The following is an 18,171-nucleotide window of genomic DNA, read 5'->3' on the forward strand; positions in this document are numbered from 1 at the left end:
GACAACCACAACCCGCTCACTTAACTCCAGGCCGTGATGTCCACGGCCACGTGGAAGGGCACTTCTGACGAATTTTGTGTCTCTCGTACTTTGCGGTCCGTTCTACATAAGTCGATGAATGTTAAATTACCGGTTTAACGGCTCCCGTTCAAAAGGCCTTATCAACAGCTGTTAAATTACAGAATTCTCGGTCTTGTATTGAATCTAACGTTGAAATTTGTTTTTGTACACAATCATCCGCCACTCTTCGCCCCCCTGTATAGGATGGGTGTGGTGGTGGTGGTGGTGGTGGGGTGGATTGTAGCAACAGGCGGTTTAGCCTGGCGATCAAGGCCGGCAATTGCTCCGCCTGAGCGTCTCTTACAATATCGCTGAATGGTTTCACCATATGTCCATCAAACCAGTCTCTCTTAAGAATTCCATAAGGAGACGTGAAGTTTCTGTGCGGGCTATAACTGATCCCTCGGGAAATACAAGGTGTTGCAGGCACGCATGCGGAAGGTCCTTTTTTTGTAGATTCTCCAGGAGAGCGTCCCTTTCACTTGGAATTGCTGGCATGACCACAGAAAGTGTTCAATATCTCCTGTCTCGTCACATGCCGTACAGTTCGGAGAATTGATTCGTCCCGTCTTAAATAACCAGGCCGGTGTACTAGCAGATCCTGTCCTGATTCGATATAAAAGTGATGCTTCCTCTCGATGAAATCTTGGTTACGCAGGGCAATGTGGTGGAACCCAAAGCGACCCAAAGTGATTTCGAATGTCCGATTTTTTCACTTGATTACTCTTTGGAGCCTTGATTTTGGGAGGATGATAGAGCGCTGCGTATGCAAGCGCATCAGCTTTTTCGTTGCCAGTAATACCAATGTGGGAGGGAATCCACGAAAACTTTACCGTGAAGCCTTTGTTCTTGAGTTCTTTCACAAGGGCTAGTGATTTGCGTGGGAACTTGGTGGATGGCAGACCACGGTATAGTTGTTGTAACGCGGCCTTTGAGTCCGTAAGGACAACCACCTTCTGCGAAGGCAGAGATCTTAGTTTGCGCAGCGCAGAAGCTATTGCTACGCCTTCTACAACTGTCGACGAGGCCATACAGTCTAGACGGCCAGACCATGTATATCTCAGAGAGGGAATACAGAATGCAGCTGCACAGCGATCTTCGTCTACTTTGACAGAGCCATCTGTGTATACTTGTAGGTGGTTCGGGTAAGTCGTGTGCAAATGTTGTAGGACTAATGACTTGGCTTCTGCAGATGGAATGCAGCTCTTTGACTGCAATCGTGGTATACTTAAGTCGCATGTGATGTCCTCGAATGTCCAGGGCGGTTCTATCTTTTCCCTCTGTCTCGAGCAGCGCAATCCTAAGACGCGAAGTGTGTTCAGTGCTGCATAAAAATGTGACCGTGGCCTGTTACTTATACGTCTTAACAGGGCTTTCCCGGGCGTAGACTCACTCAATCGTAGTAACTGGATCATGAGACTCTGGGCCCTGAAGTCGCAGAGGGCGTGACTCAGCTTCGTAGAGCACTTTCTTGTTCGACGCTGGCTGAGGGACTCCAAGGCAAAGTCGAATACCTTTTCTGTGGATGGCTTCTAAGCGCTCGTATTGGCTATCTGAGGGTGACATCAGGGTAGCTGGTACAGGATCCGACTGGTAACCAACGCTGTATGTAGCCGTAGCATCGATGTCGGGTGGTTGCCCCAGCGTATGCCAGCGACTCGCTTGAGCACATGTAGCCTCTGTGACGATGACGCCACAACGTGGTCAACAGCGCGGCGCCAGATTAGCCTGTGGTCCAAGGTAACGCCAAGAAATCGGACGTTGGTGACTTGTCGAATGTGGTATCCGTCCATATTCAGCTTCAAGCGTGTAGATTTTCTTTTAACTCCAGGAAATAGTATGAATGATGATTTCTCTGCTGATAGTGATAGTCCAAGCGTTGCCAAGTGGCCTTGAATGGCATTTACTGCTCTCCTGGGCTATTCGTGCGAGGCGCCGATGCTGGTAGCCGGAGCCCATATCCAGATATCATACAGCATAAGATATCTTCACTGGTGTTCGATGGTTTAGTACTCTTCGGAGGCTAGCCACGGCGATGTTAAACAAATGAGGGAGATAAACACTCTCCTGTGGCACCGCCGTGAAATATAACTATTTCATCGCTCAAATGTCACCAAGACAGACTCTGATGCAGCTAAACATTGAGAAACGTATGTATGAAGTGCAAGAGATGACCCGTGACGCCTATAACTTGTAACTGGCTGATGATGGCTGTTGGAGACACTTTGGTTGTAGCTTGGAAACATCCATAAAAACAGCAAGTGTCGACAGGCTATCCGCACTCTAATGTTCTATGTGGCTTAGCAGGTCTAGCACATAGTCTTGAGCACTTAGACGCTACCGAAACCCAATCATGCACGGCGGTAGTTTTCGACCCTGCTCGACATACCAAGTGAGTCTTGTGCATGCCATCTTGTCCATTAGCTTCGCTGCACAGGAGGTCAGTGATACCGGTCTGTACGAGTCCAGAGCTGCAGGATTCTTTCCCAGGCTTCAGAACCTGTACCACCCATGCTACTTCCATAAACGTGGGATATCCCCTCTGGCCCGCACTTGGTTAAAAAATGCCAGCAACATCAAGTCGTCGTCAACCGGTAGGTTGGTCAGCATCCTGATTACTGATATGGTCAGGTCCCACCGCACAGCGACGTCGGAGGCTGCTCATACCTAGTATACCTAGTTCAAACTCTCTTGTGTTAAAAGAGCATCCATCAGAGACGACAATAGCGGTGGAAGTGGGTTGGTTGTGCAGGCTGACCTCCAGAAGAGTATACTTGGGCAAAGGCATTCGCAAGACAAGTGAGAGTCTTGCCTAACTTCAATGCTAGGGCTTCAAATGGCTTGTTTGGTCGAAAGTTTCCAGCGAGGTTATTAACGACCCACCATATCCTTGGAACTGGCGTGAAGACCGATAAGCTTGCACAAAATTCTGCCCACTGATCTCTTCTTAGTTTCCTCGTGTAACGTCGAATCACTGCGTTAGTTCTGTTATATACTGTCTTCATTGGTGGGTCACCCTTCGTCCTCATCAGCCTCCGTTCTGCTCTTCTACGGGCAGCGCATAGATTTTTAGCTTTAGATCCGAAGCGGGGAAGTGGTCGGGTAGCTTCAGCTCAGCAGTAGCTAATCTCTTGCTACGTAGCATGTCTGCGAACAGGTCTCCAGATGATTCACTTAGGCCGTCCCTGTATGTATCCCAATGCGTCACAGGACAGGATTTTCGGCTGTTGGTTCTATATCCAGCAATGTTGACGAAGACAGGAAAATGGTCACTACCCATTCTATTTTTATTCGTCGTTGACGATGCGAGGATGTCCGCTGAGTGTAATGTCAAGTCAATGACACTGTAAGAGGCCGGTGGTCGAAAAAATGTTGGCTGTTTGTCATTCACTACGCAGAGTCGCTCAGTGTCTAAAGCACTAACAATTTGCTCCCCATGTCCATCAATCACCTTGTCACCCCAAAGAGTATGGTGTGCATTAAAGTCCCCACATAAAATCCTCGGAGCTGGGCAGCGGCTGCATAGGTCTCTTATGATTTCTCCCATCGAGACCTTCTGGCGAGAGCTCACATATAAGGACGCCACACTGAGGCTTCGGTTTCCCAGCCGCACTTGAAAAGCAGTGACCTCCAAAGAACTGCTGTACAGGTCTTGAACTGGTAGGACGTAATGTGGTATTTCACGTCTGACATATGGCGCGGTGCTTCCTTTCGGAAATGTCGGTATATGGTTTCCATGTGCGACATAACCAGCAATTGATCTGGAATTTGCAAGACCAGCCTCGGACAGGGCCAATATTGGAAGTCATGTTGCGTAAGAAAAGCGACAGTTCAGGTAAATGGCACGCAAGACCCGCACAGTTCCATTACATAATAAGTGGCACCTTTGGGCGAGATGGTGAACATTGTGTCCTGACCACATCCATATTGTTAGGTGCTTAAGAAGAGGCAGAGCTTAGAATCACCGACTTGAGAGCCAGGACTACTTCGAGCATGTCCTTCATCGAGCTCGCCGGCATCTTCTTTATGTGTGATCGCAGGGCCTTGAAGAGAGCACGTAGCACCTGTTGGCAGTCCTCCTGTGGTGTTTTTTCATCGCAATGTGATTGGGGTCGCTGCAGTGCAGACACATAGCTTTGCTGTTCCGGTTGTTCAGCAGTCTTATTTTCTGTGGGGTCTCTGTTCATTGATTTGACTGCTTTAGCCAGTCCGCTGCGCGATGGCACCACTGTGTCCTGGGTTCCTGAAGGAGGCTTCAGGCTTGGGAAATCAGTTTCACTCCATTTGATGTCGTCCGACTCTCTACGACTCTCCTTCCTTTTCTTTGTCTTATTCTTCTCATCCTTTGCTGTTGGCCCCAAGATAAACGTTTTCTTTCGCTTTATTGCCGCTGCCCGCGTAGGACACTTGCTATAACTAGCTGGATGACCAGCACTACAGTTAGCATAAAGAAAGTTCTCGCTGCACATGCATGTTTTGAAATCATGCGGTCCTCCACATCTCTTACACCGCTGCTCACCACGGCAGTACTTGGCCACATGTCCAGAGCGCTGACACTAGAAGCACCGCGGTGGTGTCTCAACGTAGTCAATGGTCTTGTGTCTTGTGAAGCCCAAGTTGATCTTCTCTGAGTCGTCTGTGTTTGGAGCGAACGTTAGCCTGGTTAGCTTGGAGCGAACGGTGCTGGTTCGCCTGGACTCCCATTTGGATTCGGACGTTTGGACGCGTCGCGTGACTCTCCTTGCATGATAAATACCTTATGGTTTTAGGTAGTCCAACAGTTCCTCGTCAGTGTACCACTTCGGCACTCCTCTAATAATACAAGTGCTTTGCAGGTATGAATTGGGCAGTCATGCTGAGATTGCAGTCCCCGAGATTGACTTGCAACTGAGAAGGGTGTTCACATGTGCTTCTGTCTGTACATCTAGAAGTAGCGCCCCTTGAGCAGTAAATCGGCTCCTAACTGGCAATGCGCCAAGAATTTCTTCAATTTCTGTAGATATTCACTGTTTGCAGGTCGGCTCCTTCTGTGACAGGTGTAATAATCACTGGGATTCCGACGGTCCTCTCCTTGCGGTGACGCACAAGCCTGAAGCCTTCATTGTCCAGATCTGTGATGTCAGCTATGTCACAATCATCAATAAGCGTAGACTCGTTGTCTGCTTATGTAGCCTTATATCGCTTACATTCACGGTTGCTCTCAGGGTCAGTCGGTTGTCTCTGTCCCGGTGTCAGGTCAGGCGTAGTCATGACGGAGCTCCCGCTGCTACCAGATCGGGCTGTCCTACAGGCTCCTACCGAAGCGGCGGGAGGCGAAGTATACTAACTCTAGAGGAAAAGCTGGGCGAAAAAAGCTGGAAGCTCAAAGGCGCCGCCATGTTGCTAAAACAAATTTTTGTAGCACTAAAAATCTTCACAATATTAGGCAAAAGCAAGCACTTACCCGTAGCACGTAGGCACGGACAACATTTGGAGTTCATTCCTTATATTTTTCAGAAAGATCAGATGGCTATTTAGAAAACTTTTATGTGAAATTTACGGTGTCTTAAATGTTGCGTTTTCAGGCACCTTAACTACAGCATATACCACTTATAACGTAACCGTTTATAGTACAGAACTGGCCACAACGCGGCCTTTTCCGACTCCCGTTTACCCTCCCACAGAACTCCATGTATATGCATACCGCTTACAGTGCAGCCGCGCGAGACGAAATGCCGGTTATAATGCAGTTTCTGCAGGAAAATCTCGCCAACAAGGGAGGCAGCGTGCATACTTCTCAAGAAAGTGCGCCTACCGATGGGAGAGGAGATCAACGAGGGCGATGCGGAGGAGGAGCATGAGAGGCGGAGCAAACGAACGGAAAAAAATGCGCGCGTAGGTTGTCTAGGTGACGGAGAAACCTTTTGCTCGGCTGCTTATCAGCGATGCGTTTTGCACTGAACGCGGCTTCAGTTTCTGTGCACCCGTTGCGATGCGTGTCATGAAGTGCAGAAATCACGCGAGCGACACTGTCAATTTAAGCAGTATTCCGCAAATTTAGTTTGGAGCTACAGTAAAACCTCGTTAATTCGGACTCGTCCTCTAGTCCCGACCGGCGTATGCATTATTCAATGCAATCAAACTCTCCTTAATTCGGCCTTATTTGGCCACACATCGGTTAATTCGGACTACTTTCAGAGCTCGGTGAGCAGGAGCGCCACAAATGTGTGACGCAAAAGAGCAAGAACGGCACGAGCGTCCAACCGAAACGAAGTGGCGGTTGGACGCTTCGTACGTGAATGACAGCAACGCCGGAACGCTTTGAGCCTATTTGCGCCTTTAAAGCCTGTATTCTTGCGTTTACCGCCGCGCATAACACCGCGTTGGCCGCGGGCTTTCGTAACTCCGTAGTCGTCATCCACGATCGCGTCGATAGCGGCCGCGGTTTTCTCCGCAGCGGTTGCGGCAAACAGTAGTTTCGTTTTTACTCGTTACGCGCGTCGGCTGCGTGCCTAAAAAACTGCGTAGTCGCCATCGATGATCACATAGATAGCGACCGCGGTTTCGACTGCAGTTGTTGCAGCGAATGGTAGTTAATTCGTTCAGACTCTGAGCGTACGTCGGGCGCGTGCCTTCAGCACCGCAATGTCGCCGTTCATAATCCGTTCCGGTTTTTTCCGCAGCGGTTGCGGCAAACAGTTGTTTCACAGGCTACATCGCGATTATGTTTTCGCCAGCTCACTGGCGAAAACGTAATGGCGATGTGCGCGCGAAAGTACACAGCGTGTCTACATGCTTGGTCTATATGTTTTGCATACGTGCAGGGCTGGTTATAGTGTGGTACCACTTATAGTGCAAATATTCGCGACACCGGCGACTTACGTTATAAGCGGTCTACACTGTAGATGGCGCTACCATACTGCCAAAGGCTCCGGATCGCGTTGATTGTGTACCTGCCCAAAGTGCCAACAAGGCAGCGCCCTTGCGGTTCCCGATTTCAATACATGCATACCTGCCAACCTCAAGACTTTCAAATTCGTAAACTCGCGACCGAGGGGGGGGCACGGGAATTCTGCCGAGGTATACGACTTCAAACCCACGTGGAAGTACTGATAGTCTACTACTGACGAGGCTTCGAGCATGCCATCCCACTTCGCAACGCTACGGCTACGAAGCACCGGAGTGCCAAAGTTGCACTGTGCCCGATGCAGAAGCACGTCGCACTAAAAAAAAAAAAAAAACACAAGGCCCACCAAACAGGTCATACTCGCAAGAAAAAGCCTAGCGAAGGTGACAGGAGAGACGACAAGCCACAGCCTCCAATACAGAAACTGTGCCTGCCGCATCTACCTGCAATTGCTGTCGTCTCTGGGGGCGGCACTTACGTACAGGTGGGTCTCTATGTTGAGAGTAACGACAACCAGTAACTTCCGGCCGTCGTCAGGTCGTCCAACGACCCGATGACGAAGGCAACGTCACAGAGTGAAAAATGTCCTTACTCTGCAGACAATAAAGGTTACGGCGCACACCCCGATCTCTATGCGCCCCTATGTAAGTGGCGCCCCCGCCCACCAGCAACGGTGCGACTTTATTAGGAATTAAAAACAAAAATTTCGAGAATATAACCACTTTTCCGTAAAAATTGAGCCGACATTCATAATATCGTAAGACGGGTACAAATTCGTACACTTTACGGAAAATTCGGAAGAGTTGGCAAGTATATACATAGGCGCTATGAAAGCTTTTCCTCTAGAATTTATATCAACTACATGGTGCTCGCCGCCCTTGTTGTAAAGTGACTTACTTTCTTTGCTGGGCACAGCATCGCCAAATAGAGTTTGATCTTTGACAGTTTAGATTCTGCGCTTCCACGTCATGAGCATGTGACAATATAACGACTGGATTGCTAAAAACACACGAGCCAGCCTGAGACGAGCCAATCCTGAAAATCCAATATGGCAGCACTCGTCAGTTGCTCGCATTCGTGGTGGTGCCAGCGGCCGCTACCTCAATTTAAGGTGCATGCTGGTGACTTCTTGCTTCTGCGATGCTTTCTTGCATAGTTATATTATAGGGCGTATAGAATTTTAGCGACAGTACGTAAAAACAAACAAACAAACAAAATTTGAGGTCGCGTCCGCAGGTATGCACTTCAAGGAGTTTTAGGGACCCTTGAATCTGTTTTTGCAAATTCTATGGTTTTCTAGAGGATTTCAAGGTGTACGAATCCTGTTCAAACTATACTCGCGGACAACTTTCTGAGGCAATGAAGGGAAAGCTACGGGCGCGTGACTGCTGCATGTGTGTTAGCATGCCAAGTAGTCCGGCAGCATTTGACAGCGCTCTTGGTCGCTTGGAACAGATGCGGAATCAACATAGCTTCCACGTGCGACGGTTTCGTGTTTGCTCAGACGCGGAAGGGAAAAGCCGCAAAGTAAGCAAGCATATACACTCAGTGGTGTGTTCTGTCTTATGTAATTGTTGCTAATAAGGTGTTTATGTTTTTTCTTCGACAGCCTACACTAACGTGGATTTAAACGCGAGGCTCTTTTCAGAATCGCTCTCACTTGTACGCACTTTGCCTCCATAGCTTTCCCTTCATTGCCACAGAAAGTTGTCTGCGAGTATAGGCCAGGATCTCGGCAAGATGAGCCCTATGCGAATTCTACTCTCTCTTCTAGCCTTACCCTTGCACAGAACTCGGCGATCTTAGCATTGCAAAGATTTCACAACTTGGCAATCTGGAAAAGCTAACATAGAGGTACTATTCTTACCATGGGCACAGAGAGGCGTGACGATGGATTTCCTTCGAGGACATAGGAGCCACGATTGAGAAGGTAGTCCTTGAAACCTTGGGGTGGTTTGGGGTGTACAACCAGCATGGCCTGACGCCGCTTCTCCACTTGCTTGCGGATGTCTAGATACATCTGGAAGCCATTGGTGACTGGTTGACTCACTTCCTCTATGAGGGTTGGAGGCTCTAAAGGAGAAGCTACGCCTGCCTGCTGCTGCTGCTGCTCCTGCTGCCGTTGCTGTGTTGGCAGCTGCTGTTGCTGCTGCTCTTGCTGCCGCTGCTGTAGTGGCTGCTGCTGCTGCTGCTGTGATGGCTGCTGCTGCTGCTGTGTTGACTGCTGTTGCTGCTGCTGCTGCTGTGGTGACTGTTGCTGCTGCTGCTGCGGTGACTGCTGCTGCTGTTGAGGCTGCTGCTGATCTTCCCGAGCTCTCAGCTTGCGCTTCCGAGGGTGTACCTCAGGTGCATCCTCCACTTCTTCCTCATGGGTCAAGGCAGCCCTGTGGCTACTTCGTGTGACCCTCTGACAGCGTTCTTCTTCTCGCCGTCGCTCCTTCTCTTCCACAGCCTGCTCACTGGGAGATCCTTCACTCAAGGATTCCGCAGCATTCACTACATAAGGCAAGGCAGGCTTGCTTGAGGAAACCTTGCGCTCTTTGGAGTTGGCACCACCAGCTGGTTCAGTACCTTCAAGATTACCTGTGCCACTTGAAGGCAACACTATCTTGAGTGGTGGCACCTTGGGAGAATGTCCATTTCCATAAGAGTCCTGGGTGGTAGGGTCACCATCCATCTCTTGCTCACTGGGGCCACTTTCCGTGTCTGAACTTGAATTGTTACCACGTTTACGAGGGCATGCAGCGTCGCTGTCCGACGCCCTTGCCTTATCACCACGTGAAGAGCGCCCTTTGCCTGTGGGTGTGAGGGTGCCATTAGTGCTGTCATTGCTGCTGCGTCGACGTTTCCGGAGTGGCTCTTCTGAAAGAGCATCTTCACCATGCGTGTCAGAAGTTGAGCCATTTAGGGTAGAAGGTTCGGCCATTGAAGCCAAACTCTGTTCGCTGCTAGTCAGAGGACTGCTGGAAGACACTACGTCGGCTGCTGTTGAGGTAATAGTTGTGGTGGAAGGTTCTTCTTTTTTACCATTATAGGTATACCCATCTGCTCGAGCTTCCATGCTGGAAAAACAGGAAAGGTGTCTGGACGTGACTGAGGAATCGTACACTGGGACAGTGTGGTTCGGGAGCAACTCCTTATCATCACTTGTCTTAACAGACTGGAAACGCAAGGTCAAGCGGGCCGAGCCAGGACTGTTCACCACTGCAAGAAAAACAGCATTGAAACTAGTTGAGTAAAAGTCTAATGCCACATACAACTATGATTACTACCTCTTAGAGAGAGAAAGCAGCAGCAAGCACATATTATACTGTGCTGTGAGGGGGTTACTAAAATAAACAAACACTATTGTAACAGTATTATTTACACACACAGCTTCTCCACAACAGTGATCATTATCTGACCACTGTGCATCATAACATACGATGGAGCCCTATGAATTAACAAATGCATTAAAAGTTCGGAGACACACAGGCTATACATTAGTTCCTTTTCATTTTTAACTTAAAACCAGTCAATACTCAACGTAAAATTCAATCACACTGCTGCACAGTGGACATTTATCTTGAGTGTTTTTCTATTAAAAAGAAGAGAAAGGAAACAGCAAAGAAACGTGTTAAACTTTTCTGGAGGCTGTGGAGATTGAACCAAGGAGCTAATGCCCAGGAAGTACATCTATCATATATCTGGGACAATGCATTTACACAAGAAAAATTCTGATGGTTGCTCACATGACACAAGCTTGGTGGGGAGTATAAGTGCAGGTCAGTTCGAGGACAAGGAGAGGGTTCCCTAGTGAATGTTTAGCTGCCAGTTAGCACTAGTGTTTCTCGTTTTGCTCTCCGTCCTGTCTTTCGTGCTATTTTATCCTTGACAAAGCGTTGTGGAGTTTTCTGAGCTTCTCTAATTGTCGCCTATATAGCCTGGACCTTTTGTTATGGTTGCAAGCTAAACTAGCCTCTCCCAAGGCGATGTAACATTGCTCTTCCGCCTTGGTTCGGTGTGGCACTCACAAACACTTATTTTTACCGTCTCGCAATGGCCGATACGAACTACTTTTAACCGAAGTGGAGAAATGCATTCGAAGTTCAAATAGGCTACTTCAGAAATACTCTGCCGCAAAAAGTACTTCAATGCGTTCGGCAGAAGCGGAGTTATTGGCAATCAAACACGCCCTTCACAGTGCTTCCGGTCCTTCTTCAATGCCTTGCACACCGAAGGCTACGGCAAAGTGGGGCATGCCCACGCTCTGCCCACTGAATGTCACCGTGGCACGCAGTTCAAATTTGATCTTGGATGTTAAAGTACACGTGAATACTTCCGATTTTGACGCCTACAGTGCGCCAAACGTGAGCCAAATGCGGTTGTCCTCAGCGAGCCACAGTGCGCTTAGCCAGTGCACCCTACAGCAGCTGCATGCAACTGTAGTGCGTATGCGCAGCGTTTGCTTCGTGCACGACAGGGCTCGAGTGCGTGCTCGCGCTCATATGCTCCAGTCTGACTGTGCTACGTGGTGTGGACAGGCTTTGTGCTTCACCAACTTGATCGACGGATAGTAGCCACATCCAACTTTCGCATTTTGAAGCGCTATCAATAGTCTGCCAAGGTGTCTAACCAGGAGCGGCTATCAGTGTCGGTGAGCGTTGGCAAGTGTGTTTGGTCTGACCTTAACTTTTGCATGGTTTGAGGCTAGTTGAGCTATTAGTTAAAACCTAGTCGACGGCTATGACACCAGTAAGCAGGTTGGCCTAAGTTTAATTCCTACACAGGCGGCTGCGCTGCGCATACGAAATTATCGAAATTCAAAAGCACATTTTTGCTTACTTCAGCTTGTTTATTAAAGTTTGTCAATAAGATATACACAGTAACAGTAGGAAGAAGCGCACTGATCCTAACATCCTTCTTGATTGATGTCAGCTATTGGCCAATAGCAGCTGCGTGTGGGAATCTGACACATTAGGAAATAAAGCGTCTAGAAAAGTGTGGAGCAGGCTTCTGTTGAAAAGAGAGCATTTGAGAGAAAGGTGACTTCACGCTCTGCCTGCGAGATCCCCGCGCCACACACAACTGCAAAAATTGTCTGAGATGTTCACAGCAGCGAATGCAATACACGAACTATGTTTTTTCACCAAGCCCGAATAGTGGTTCAGAACCCCTTTAAAGGCCTGAAGAAACTATCAAACACCTGTTGTACACTTGCCCTCAATACAATGTCCAAGGCATCTCTCTGCAGACTGCACTAAGCCGACTGGGCTCTAGAACATTTTCTGAAAAAAAAAAAAAAAAAAAATTCTTGGAACCTGGCCACAACTGTTTGCTTGTGCAGAAAGGTATTTGGGCGCGACTGCAGTTTAAAGAACACTGGCTTGAGTGACCAATTGTAGTCGTGCTGTGCGTACCTTGTTTGTGCGCTATGCCCCCACTCTCCCTTTTTCCTTACCCCATTTCTCTTTCGATTACCTCGACTGTAGAGGAGCAAACCAGAGGCTCGTCTGGTTGACCTCCCTATCTTTCTTCTCTTTACTTTCTCTCTCCATGATGGTCAGTCACACTTTCCTTATAAGTGAGTGCTTGTCTTAAGAGAGACTTAAAAATAGCTGCCTTGTCTACAAATGCTTTTCACTGCACTCCCACAGACGCCACCATATTTGATCACGTAGTGATGCATCCACTGCTTACCTCTACCAGCCTTTGCTGCCGTTGTTTAAATTGGCAGTGCACGACATCGCTGTGGCACAGCAAGTCGCTGCTTCAGCGGTTATCACTAGAGGCCGGATCTTTAGGCATTAAAAAAGCGCGTTTTAGGCGTCAAAAATAGGCAGGCAAAGCAACGTTTTAGGCCTCCAACGTCGTAAATATAGGCACAATAAATTTTTACATAAATGCAAATAATTTCAAACGAAGACGTGTGCGACCTGTGCGACCTGTATCTACGACAGGAAAACAAGAAATGTTATTGTTTATGATGGCACAAAGGCACCAACAGTTGAACATATCCATGCAATTGTCCCATAAAACTGCTGGACTAATGACGATCATTTGCCGTAATTCAACAAGCACACTGCTCATATTCATGTTCAATGGCCACTGTACTCGAGCGTTGCACAAAGTGAAACAAGCATGAAAAAGAATACTTGAAAGCTGGGAATACTGATTAAAAAAAGCGCTACTTAATGTCTGCCTGACACATTTAAATTAAGACACCAAAACAGACAAATAATAAATGCAAGAGAGACTACAATTTATTAAGAAATTAACATGTTCTCACATGAGGACTGTTAGTTACAACTCTGGCAATTTTCTCATGTACAATGACATTATCGGAATTATACAGGCAAAACGCCCCAACACTGCCAAATACACTTCCGCCCATTTGAAGTGCACATGTTTGAAGAAATCTGTTTCGAGAGCACGCGAAACGTAGTCTAAGAATCACTGTGAAGATTGTGGAAACAATAGTAAATTACCACAATCTCCAGATTTTTGGATTCAAAATTGTTCCTCTTGTCACTGAGAATGATCTTGTACGCTGAGAAGGAACGCTCGATCGCAGTGAACAGCTTAACAAGTAAATTACAAACAAAACAAAAGCCGCGTGCACATCACATTTTTCTTTCTTCTTTTGCTCTTTACTCTCCTTTCCCCTGACGGCTCTCCGCGGTTTCGCATTCGCTAACCGCAGCGCGTCCCATTTCACTGCTGCTAGCAGTTCTTTTCCGAAAGTTGGTTGAACTAGATGACTAGGTTGAACCCCATAGAGTTCCGAACAGTCACTGTTGCCCGGTAACACGAATAACGGTCTCTAACTGCACACGAAAGCGAAACTTGAGGCTACATAGTGTTCATATAGGCGCCGATATTGAAAATAGGCATTTATAGGCATTTAGGCACAAATGCCAAAATAGGCATTTATAGGCACTATAAAAACACTATAAAACCCTTCTTAACCTCTAATTCATGCTCATATATCAAAGTGGGGCGATAGGAGCGCAAGGAACAAAAAAGGCATTTGCCTAAAATCCGGTCTCTAGTTATCACTAACAATGATTGGAGACACGAAGATTTCGCGAAAGCTTCAGAGCACATGTAAATGTCACATATCACTCTTCGTAACCGCTTTACGCCTTGTCCAATTGGTGCAAGCACCGCCGACAGCACGTATAGTAGAAGGCAGGTATTCCAAGATATTGGTGTATACTTTCCGCCCCTGAACCAAATCAGCATCACTGTCCTTTGCTTTTCATATTTTTTTTCCTTATTTGACGATCGTTTTGAAGCATAAGCTTGTTTTTTTTTTTTTGCTTATTGACAGTATTTTCTTGTTATATTGCCACGGGAAACGGTATAAATGAAAATATATTTACAAACTATATACAGCGAGCTGTAGCACTGCCAAGATGGCGGAAAGACAATCGTCGTCTTCTTCCCCCCAATGGTCAACGTCGTCTTTGTCCCATTGCGCGCAGTCTCGTAACATTAACCTCCGGCCGGAAAAGCGTCGACCCGGCACCTAAGATGCAAGGTATAGCTTGAGGCATGCCACGTGCACGACGTCTGAGGAAGGAGAAGACGTGGTAGGATTGAGCGGGGCTATTTCGTAAGTGACATCTGTCAATTGTCACAGGACGCGATAAGGGCCAGAGTATCTAAAAGAAGTTTTTCAGAAAGGCCAACGCGTTGAGACGGGGCCCAGACAAGGACAAGATCACCCGCACTGAAGCGAAGCGGGCGTCTCGGTGGTGGGCGCCGTACAACAACTTCTGCCATGACTGCGACGCAGAGAGGCGAAGACGGGCAATGTGACGTGGCTTTTCTGCTGTAGAAATGGCGTCGCGTGTGTATTCAGTAGGCAGTGGGGCAGGGGTCGAAATAAGTGAGTCAAAAGGGAGCGTTGGTTCTCGTTCGTATTCAAGATAGAAGGGAGAGTAGCCGGCAGTGTCATGGTGGGAGGAGCTATACGCAAAGGTGACAAAAGGCAGCGCAGTGTCCCAGTCATGGTGATCAGAAGAAACATACATAGAGAGCATATTAGTGATAGTGCGATTCAGACGTTCAGTAAGACCGTTCGTTTGGGGGTACAGTGGAATCTCGATGATATGAATCTCACGGGGTCACGAAAAATATTCGTATTAGCCGAAATTCGTATCATCGAAACGCAATTAAAACTAGCCAAATTAAGAGGAATGCGGGGATCAGATCGCGACAATCACGAGAAAATTCAATTTTTGAAAACCACGCGTTTCGGTATCTGCAACGCCTAATCTACGCTGTATCAAAATGGTTTGGCTGAAAACGCACTAAAAGTGCCCGAAAAAGATTAATTCGTCAGTGCGCAGGGTGAGAAAACGGCTTTAAATCGTGCAAAATCACCGCAGTTCACAGAGACATATCTCATATTTCCTGCCACCGAGCGCCGCCATCTTGGTATCGTTCGAAAGCTCAAAGTTTCGCCGTTCCGCTTCTCAATTCATCTGTTGCCGCCATCTTGTAACAAACGCACAAACACAAAAGAAGCGCGGGTCTGCAATAGGTAGTCACACGGGCCCTCCTATGAAAGCGGGCCTCCTGTTGGCTGCCGTGCTGAAAGGCGTCTCTCCATTGGTTGCTGCTGCGACAGGGGCAAGATGGCAACCGCAGTTGTCTGCTTCGTAAACCACGCTGGCGTCTTTACTTGACACGCAGAATTCGGATTACTGAGAGCTCCCAGGGTAGTGATGGATCGTCGCTCATTGGATCAAGAAGAAATTTTGGACGAAGCACGCCTTCGGAATACGGAAGCACAAGCCTCCTATGGCTAGAAAAATACGGCAATTAGCGAGAGAAGCGGAGGAGCACCCGACTGAACGTGCCGCGCTATCTTGCACCACGTGACTCCGGCAGTGAAACCGACAATCGCCCTGTGCTATCGGCACCGATAACGCAGTCGACGGAAGACGCGCGCGCCAACGAAGGCTCCCGTGCCTCAGCGTACGGCCGCGCGAATCAGCCGAGATCGTATCTCGGTAGACATAGCTCACCTCGACTAGGGAAAATGGCGCAAACACAAAGAATGCGGCCCGAAGCACAGCAGCCACTCCTCCGTCTGGCCAATGGCACGTGGAAAAGGAGGAAAAGCACAAAAAAAACAAAAGTGCCACCGCTTCAAACTCTTCGCACCCATTCGCGGCCTTCGAGCTGTCCGGCGCCGCGTCCGCGCCTCCGCACCAAAAGAGAAAGGGAGAAAACGCGTGACTGCGCTGTTCTCTTTCGCGGCCGTCGGTGGGGCGGCGTTTATTCGTATCAACCGACGCCAGGTGAAAATCGATTCGTAACAACCGTTGTCTAGCAGGTTGCAAAGTAATGGGGCTTGGCCGGGACCACAGAAAAATTTGTATCATCCGGAAATTCGTATTAGCCGTGATCGTATCATCGAGATTCCACTGTAGTACGCAGTCGTTTGTGTTTGGTGGCACAAAAACTTCGTTCTTGTGCCACCAGGGCATGACTTACTTTGTCCGCCTCAGTCATGGTGGCATCAACGCGGCGGCAAAGGGCGATAACGTCAAAGATATACGACACGTATGACTCCGTGGGAGATTGGGCGCGACAGGAGAGATCTTTCGAAGCGGCGCTCTGGTGGCCAATTGGTTTGCCAAATAGGTCACGAAGCTTCTGCTTACATAGATCCCAGCTGGTCAGCTCCGTTTCGTGAGTGTCAAACCAGACGCGCACTGTCCCACTGAGGTAGAAACTGACATTAGCGAGTGTCACTGTCGGGTCCCACCGATTGTTCGTTGAGACGCGCTCGCAATTCCCAATCCAGTCATCAACGTCGACGTTGTCATTGTCGTGAAAAGAGCCTGGGTCACGGGGTTGGATCAAAATTACTGGCTGGGGTGCCGGTGTTGCGGTTGATGCAATATCCCCGCCTGTTGACATGGTGGAACTTGCCAGGACACGTCCGCTGCGGAGTTCCGTCTTGAGCAGTACCCAGCACTTCTACCAAAATGCCACGGGAAACGGTATAAATGAAAATATATTTACAAACTATACACAGCGAGCTGTAACACTGCCAAATGGCAGAAAGACAATCTTTACAATCGTCTTCTTCACCCCAATGGTCAATGTCGTCTTTGTCCCATTGCGCGCAGTCTCGTAACAATATTTTATCTTATGTGGTTGTTATTTTTTATGGATGCACTCCAGAGTATGAACAGCAGGGTTTTGAAAAAAATTATGCAGGGGGGGGGGGGGGGGGGGGCAGACATCTTGCGACCATGACGAATTGGAGAGGCACCCACCAATTTTTTTTTCGCTCTTGCTTTTTCTATACAACTACGTATTAGACCATTTGAAATGGTACATTCCACAACTTTGCATTTTGTACGCACAAACAAATGAAATGCGAGCAACGCCTCCCGCAAACGACAAACATTGCCAGGATAGAGTCAGTAGCGCACCCAGGATCTCTGCCAGGGGGGGGGGGGGGGGGGTTGACAGTTTGCCAATACTATCTAAACAGCACTAATTTCAATTTCTTCACGGGAAATTGTCAAAAAATGCACTTTCTGCGAGTGTGCAGATGATTGCGCGTCTTACATCTTAGTTGCAGTACTCAAATGTGCAAGGAAAGAAAAGGGGTTAAACAAAAGGGGGAGTTAGGTCGGCCTCGGGGGGGGGGGGGGTTACAACCCCCAAACCCCCCTCCCTGTCGGTGCGCCACTGAATAGAGTTATAGCTCAGCGGGTTTATGGGCCAGCGGAGACGGCAGTGAAGTACCGCACAAAAGGAAGAGGTTTAGCTCAGCGATCCCTCGCTCCGTTGAGCCGAGCACTTTCCTGCGCCACCCTGTGCCACCTCGCTCACCAAGCGCTTGCTTCAGATTCTTAATCGCGGTCATCCATTTCAAATTGTCGCTAAACGGCCTCGTTGCTGAAACCTCTCACAGTATACAGAGGTCCTTTTCAGTGGTGAAACACGGTACACCTCCGCGACTTGTTCGCCTGCAGGTGAGCCAGCGCCGCGTTTGACTACGACGCAGACGACGTATTTAGATAAGATATTTATGAGCATAACCAACTGCTGTACTATTCTGCTGAGCTGTCTGGCCACCATATTGTTCCTGAAACTTTGCCTTTGATTTAAATAAATATCATAAAACTGTTCCACTACAGCAAAACGATGGTTTCAGGTAGATAGTAGTTTGATATTTATTCCACGGTTGTGGCACAATGAAAGGACTAATA

At 48.2% G+C, this 18,171-nt stretch overlaps 1 protein-coding gene across 1 annotated transcript in view; it reads right to left on the reverse strand.

The window, feature by feature from the left end:
• LOC119443837 (ankyrin repeat domain-containing protein 12-like) overlaps positions 1-18,171 on the reverse strand; it is an 80,444-nt gene that overhangs the window by 40,359 nt on the left and 21,914 nt on the right. Inside the window, 4 exon segments of the mRNA XM_049663097.1 lie at positions 3,632-3,717; positions 4,030-4,408; positions 7,136-7,262; positions 8,814-10,150. Of these exon segments, the coding sequence (XP_049519054.1) occupies positions 3,632-3,717; positions 4,030-4,408; positions 7,136-7,262; positions 8,814-10,150 (1,929 nt within the window).

This window comes from Dermacentor silvarum, chromosome 1 (assembly GCF_013339745.2).
Source record: "Dermacentor silvarum isolate Dsil-2018 chromosome 1, BIME_Dsil_1.4, whole genome shotgun sequence".
In the NCBI taxonomy this organism is placed as follows: domain Eukaryota; kingdom Metazoa; phylum Arthropoda; class Arachnida; order Ixodida; family Ixodidae; genus Dermacentor; species Dermacentor silvarum.